Source organism: Caretta caretta, chromosome 1 (assembly GCF_965140235.1).
Source record: "Caretta caretta isolate rCarCar2 chromosome 1, rCarCar1.hap1, whole genome shotgun sequence".
NCBI lineage: Eukaryota > Metazoa > Chordata > Testudines > Cheloniidae > Caretta > Caretta caretta.
The window spans coordinates 35,038,695-35,044,708 of NC_134206.1; the positions used below are offsets into that span (position 1 = coordinate 35,038,695).

The following is a 6,014-nucleotide window of genomic DNA, read 5'->3' on the forward strand; positions in this document are numbered from 1 at the left end:
GCTACTGCCTTAAGGGCTTCCAGCAGCAAATAGCAGCTGTGGAGAGGTGTGCCACAGCTGTCTGCAGCTGGAAACCCCTGAAGCAGCAATAATGCACTAGTTGTATTCACATTTGGGGTTTGGGTTTCATTTGCTGCTTGTTGCATTCTCCCTCCCTTATCTTCCTTGTCCCCCTCTCAAAGGAAAAAGCCACAGACATACACAACTTGGGTGTGGGAATCTTACAGGAGAGTCTATTAAACAGGAGCCACTCGTTCAGCTGCATGGTTCAAAAATAAACAAAACCATCCAACAAGAAAATCTTAAAATCAAACTATTCAAGTCTTCTCATCTAAGTGTTTATAAAAATCAGACCACCCCAAGGCAGGGGTTTTGAAGAAGAGCCAGTCAGCTTTAGGTAGCTTACGGTCATTGAATCAGCTAATGCCATTGACACAGAAAGAAGCAAAAACTCAGACTAGAATTATTGTTTGTCTTCAGCAGCACCCAATATAGGCTGGGTGTTCTACACAGCAAAGAATGCAAGGTTTCTACTCCGGAGAGTTTACAATCTAGAGACAAGTCAGAGGGTGGAACATACAAAACTAACAGTGCAGGTCCCCTGAGCCAGTGAGCCCTTGGAAAGCCCCCTGAAGTTACACTGAGAAGTTTGCAGCGGTTCTTTTCTTTCCCTTCCCTCAGTTGTTCCTGGGCGTCCCGGGACATGAGGAATTACAGGTAGTTACAAAATGCTGCAGTGGGAGCGCCACACTCAAACAGCATGGGGAGAGGAGGGGGAAGAGCGGATAGGACAACTCTCATCTCTTAGTCCAACACCTCCGCCTGGAGAGATGTTCGTTCTCTCTACCAAGCCAAGCTATGCATAGGGTTAGGCTCAGTAATGTACATTAAACCCTAGTAAGCTATCCACGCAATGCACTAGGTACAGCGTACAGAGACAGGGCTCCCAGTAGGTGTACGTCTGAAAGCGAACGGGGCAGGTGATGGAGGGGAGCGGGGGTGCGGGGGGGGGGGGATCGCCGCTGGGTTTGCCTGAGTCCTGTAAATGCTAGTGATAAGAAACAAGAGAGCCACTTACCATCTCGCTTGAGATTAGAGGATCGCAAGGCTTTTATAGATCCGCTCTGGGCAGAGGTGCCCTGACGGCTGCAAAAGTTTGCACAGACTACAACGTAGAGAAGGAGGCGGACGGACAGTTGCATTGGGATCCGCTGTGAGGGGGACCGTATCTGCCCAAAGAAACCCGGCTCCCTCCTCCAAGGAAGCCCCCCCCCTCACCTCTTTCCCCCTATGGGGTGGGGTTTTGTTTTGTTTTTGGATGCTGAGTCAAAAGCCCCTGAGCTACTCTCCGAGCTGCCCCCACACTTCCTGCATTGCTGAACTTTCTGCTGGGGATCGCTGCCTTCCGAGCGCGGCAGGTGATAGGGAAAGGGGAAGGACAGGCCGAGCCCACACCCCAGCAGCAGCAGAGGCTGGCGAGGTGCCCCTAACTCGGCAGGCGATCACAAGGTGCCGCTGCTGCAGCGGGGCTCCAAGCAGGCGGGCTGAGCCGAGCCGAGCCGAGCCCGGAGATACGGACTGTCCCCGGCCTTGGGGCTGCCTGTTCCTGCTGAAGGGGCGGCTCAGCGGCGGCGGCAGCTGGTGCCTGCAGGCTCGGCAGCCCCCCGTGCAGCGCTGCAGGCGCGGGCAGCGCACAGCATGTCTGGAGGGCGCGGGCTCCTGCCGTCTCATTCGGGAGGAAGAACACGGCGGCGGCTCCTCGGGGGGGGGGAGGAGGCGGCGGCTCTGGCCTTGGGGGGCAGGGCAGGGGCGGGAGTGGCACTGACCAGGGAAAGGCAGCGTGGCGGGCCAGGCGGCGTGGAGAGGTGGGGCCAGCTGCGGCCGGGGGGCGCCTGAGGGGATCGGGGTGGCGGCTCCAGCCAGCTCGTGCCTGCGGCTCACGGGCCCGTCTGGCGGCCGAGCTGCTCCCGCCTGTCCTCATGGGCACGGGGCAGGATTCGAAGTGTCCCCCGCCCGCTGCCCCGCAGCGTCCCCTGGTGGGCACAGAGCACCCTCCCGCTGTGCCAGGGGTGAGGGGTCAGCGCCAGGCGCCCACCCTCTGAGTGCCCATGGCTGCCTGCGGCGGAGCCGGGCTGGGAAGGTGGATGGCAACCCTTCTGCCGGTGCACCTGCAGTAACAAGGGTAGGGTCCTTAGTTTAGGGGAGTCTCCTCGCCTTTTTTTTTTTTTAATCAAGCCCCCCTACCCAGTAATCTGGCACCCTGGGATTACTTGGCCTAGCAAATCTGTACCCACTTGCAAGCACAGAGGTTTAAAACAAATGAACTTTGGGGGAAGGGAGTGGAGAAAAGGGGAAGACCAGTTTGAACTGGGACAAATATTTACGGTTTAACACCTTCCACCACCGTATACCTCAGGGTGCATAAGTCACAGTCCCAAACATTTGGACCCTGAATGGCTGATGCAATTTGTTCAGTCTCCCATCCTCCCACTCTCAGTTTGTGGGTCCCCAACTTCCTCACTCACAGCTTGTGGTTCCAGGAGTCCAGGAAAATCAGGGAAGTGAGCTGTAGCTCACGAAAGCTCATGCTCAAATAAATCAGTTAGTCTCTAAGGTGCCACAAGTACTCCTTTTCTTTTTGCGAATACAGACTAACACGGCTGTTACTCTGAAACCTGTTTCCTAGAATGGAAGTTCTGGGGCTCTACCACCTGTCCTGCTAGCTTGTCGGCATTTCAACAGCTGGGACAGCGAGGCCTCACCAGAGTTGCTAGGCTGACATAGGCCATTGCTGTGAATTCCTCTGCTATCATTTTGCTGCTCACCTGCTGGAAGCTATGTTCTGGGGGTGAATCCACCTTCCACTTTGCTTTGCCTGCTATGGCTGGACCAACTGCTGTAATGCTCTGCCTGCTGCTCAGATGATTGGAACTGCTCCTGGTCTCTGACCTTTGTTTGCCACGGGCTAGACAACTGCAATCTCTGGCGAGGTCTGGCCACATAAAGCATTTACAGCTTTTTACTCTGTTCTCTCTGATACAAGACAATCAGTAGTCTTAGAAACCCCTCAGAGTCTCTTCTACCCAAAGCACTTTTACCAGCACCAAGCCAGGAAAATGCAGCTTCTTTCCTTTTGCCCCTTAGCTCTGTCCAGGACCTTTTACCCAACCTCAGCAAACATCAGTTCTCATCAGGTGATCTCATACCAGTCATTGTCCAGGCTTTGCCCACGTGGGTTCCCAACAGGGTATGCTAAAAAATAAGTGTCCCAAATACAAAACTTAATCCAATTATCCCCCAATGTCCACAAACTACCTGCAGTTGATATTTAAAGGAGGTACTGCCTCACTCAGTCAACTCCCCTTGCTCTCCAGCAGATACCATCAGAGAGAATTACCTCCGTTCTCTTGTAGGCTTCAGGCCACAGGGCTTACAAGATGTTAAGTCAAGCACTCAAGCAATAAAAATAGAGATAAAGCTGAAAACTTATCTTAAACTCCACCCCCAGGTGCTTATGCCTTGAAATAGCTCTCTGTTTACATCATCCTCACCATCAACAATTTGTCAATTTAACACATATAAAACAAACAAGATTATCTTATGCAGTCAGTTACGGTACAATACCTACAACAGAATGTTCAGAATTGACTGGCTTTTTAAGTCATGCATAAACCAAGGCAAGGGTGTAGCAAGTCAATTATTTTCAAGTTATAAATACTTAAAATCAGCCAAGTATGGGGTTTTTTTAAGATCAGCTTTAAAATAGGAGTATTTGAGAATGTTGTCTAGGATTTTAGCTTTAAAATTATCTCATTTGTAGCTTTCAGATGCCTCAGAGTTGAAGACTCTACTTTGTGTACTGCAATTATTACTTGTATTACTGTAGTGCCTAAAGGCTGCCTTGTACAAACACACCGTAAGATATAGCCACCACCGAAAGTGCTTACAAATAGATAAGACAGACAGAGGATGTGAAGGGAAACAGAAGGCAAACAGAGACACAGAGAGATGAAGTGACGTGCCCAAGGTCACACATCAGGTCAGTAGCATATTTGGGAATAGAGCCAGGTCTCCTATCTCCCACTTCAGTTTCCTATCCACTAGACCATACCGCAGAGTGGAGTTCACAATTCCACACACAACATAACACATTGTTATACATCAGTTAACAAACTGGCACTAGTTAAATACTTACCTTTTAAGCAGAATTTATGCTAATACTGTGCTAATAACCTTGCACTATCTAGCTAACTCAGTTCTGCGGGGGACAACCCAACAAGACAGCCATATTAATTATGTTCCCATTAAGTAGAGTGTACAGTAAAAATACTTTTCATTTATTTAGCTCCTTCATACTGAAGCATTTTCTTAATTAAATACTGAACAGCAGTGGCCTGAAGGGTAAGAGCCAAACAGCATATTGAGCAAGAGCGAGAAAGAGTAATTTTACCCAAATCAAGCCCTGTGTTTGCTTATACAAATCACTACAGACATTTTAATGACCACAAAGAGAAGCTCACAAGGTTCTTTATTTGGAATTTAATGTACCTACCTTGATGATGAAGGACTGAGCCAACCCTTTCTGGATTTGAGCCTATGGCTCCATGAAGAAATTAAACATTTCAAACCTGGTACGCCTCAAAATCATCCCCTCCAGCAGAATTGTAAAGCTCCATTCTCTATCCTTTTTTAAAAATCATCGTATCTGCTGCAAATGCTTCTGACAAAAAATTCTCTTGACTCTTCTTCTCATCTTATCTTTTACTAAACACACACACACACACACACAAAAACTATGTTAAAAACACATTAAGGTTGCAAAGTACAGCATTCAAAAGTTAGGAGATGTTAGCATTAAGGTTACTGGAACAACTTTAGTTCAGCCCGTTGTGTATATGTATTTTGATACAGTTTTTAGTTACATGATCACATACTATATTTTCATAGGACCCCTGCCTCATTCAGTGCAGAGGATAGATAATTCTCACTTAATGAGCAGTTATTGCATATTTTGTTTTATCCTCATTTTTCAATATGTGGTGCCTGGCCTTATTTACTGTACACTATTCAAACCCTGCTCTCAAGACAGAGTTATTCATTTCCTCATGGGCTTTTGTATAGCACTCATCACTATAGTACCCAACCACTTCATAAACATTAAATGTATCTTCACAACACCTGGTAGGTGAGGGGTATTATTATGTCTATTTTGTAGATGGGGAACTGAGGCAGAAAGCGATTAAGGTCAACAATTTCCATTAATTTTGGTTGCCCCATCTGAGACATCTAGGATCTGATTTCTCAAAGTACTTAGCATTATCTAAAAAAGAAAAGGAGTACTTGTGGCACCTTAGAGACTAACCAATTTATTTGAGCATGAGCTTTCGTGAGTTACAGCTCACTTCATCAGATGAGGTGAGCTGTAGCTCACGAAAGCTCATGCTCAAATAAATTGGTTAGTCTCTAAGGTGCCACAAGTACTCCTTTTCTTTTTGCGAATACAGACTAACACGGCTGTTACTCTGAAACTTAGCATTATCTAGTATGTTATATGTCTTGTAAAGGGACCACTCAGTACAACAAAAATAACACTTTACTGACAGGACTGAAGGCTTGGGAATTTGCTGCTTTACCCACCTGCATCACATCAAAGTGTGGGAGTTCCTTCCACTGACAAACAGGTAGTGGGAAGGGATGGAGTATGGCCCCATCCCCTATACACTGGGTAACCCAGTTAGCCCCATTAGGACCCTACTACAATATGTTTAAAGCATAGCTCCCATTTACTTCAATTGCAGCTGTGAGTGCTCAGCACTTCTGCAAATCAGAAGCCAGTGTTTCTCAAGACAGGTACCCAGAAAGTGAGGGGGGCACAATTACTGATCACCTGTGAAAAGTTTGGTTTAAGTGACCTGCCCAACATCACATAGGAACTTTGTGGCACATAGGCTTGAGTTTTCCAGGGCAGCACTGGATTGTTTTAACCATGAGACTGCCCTTTCTCCTCCTGCAAG

The 6,014-nt window shown here is 47.8% G+C and overlaps 1 protein-coding gene across 3 annotated transcripts in view; it reads right to left on the bottom strand.

The window, feature by feature from the left end:
- PDGFD (platelet derived growth factor D) overlaps window positions 1-1,776 on the bottom strand; it is a 196,395-nt gene extending 194,619 nt beyond the window's left edge. Inside the window, exon 1 of one of the 3 annotated variants that reach the window (XM_048844112.2) lies at window positions 1,079-1,776. In XM_048844112.2, coding sequence (XP_048700069.1) covers window positions 1,079-1,202 — 124 coding nt within the window. In that variant the 5' untranslated portion in view covers window positions 1,203-1,776. The remainder of the gene's footprint in view (window positions 1-1,078) is intronic. The other 2 variants (XM_048844102.2, XM_048844121.2) reach the window with 2 other exon arrangements.
- Between the last annotated feature and the right edge of the window lie 4,238 nt (window positions 1,777-6,014).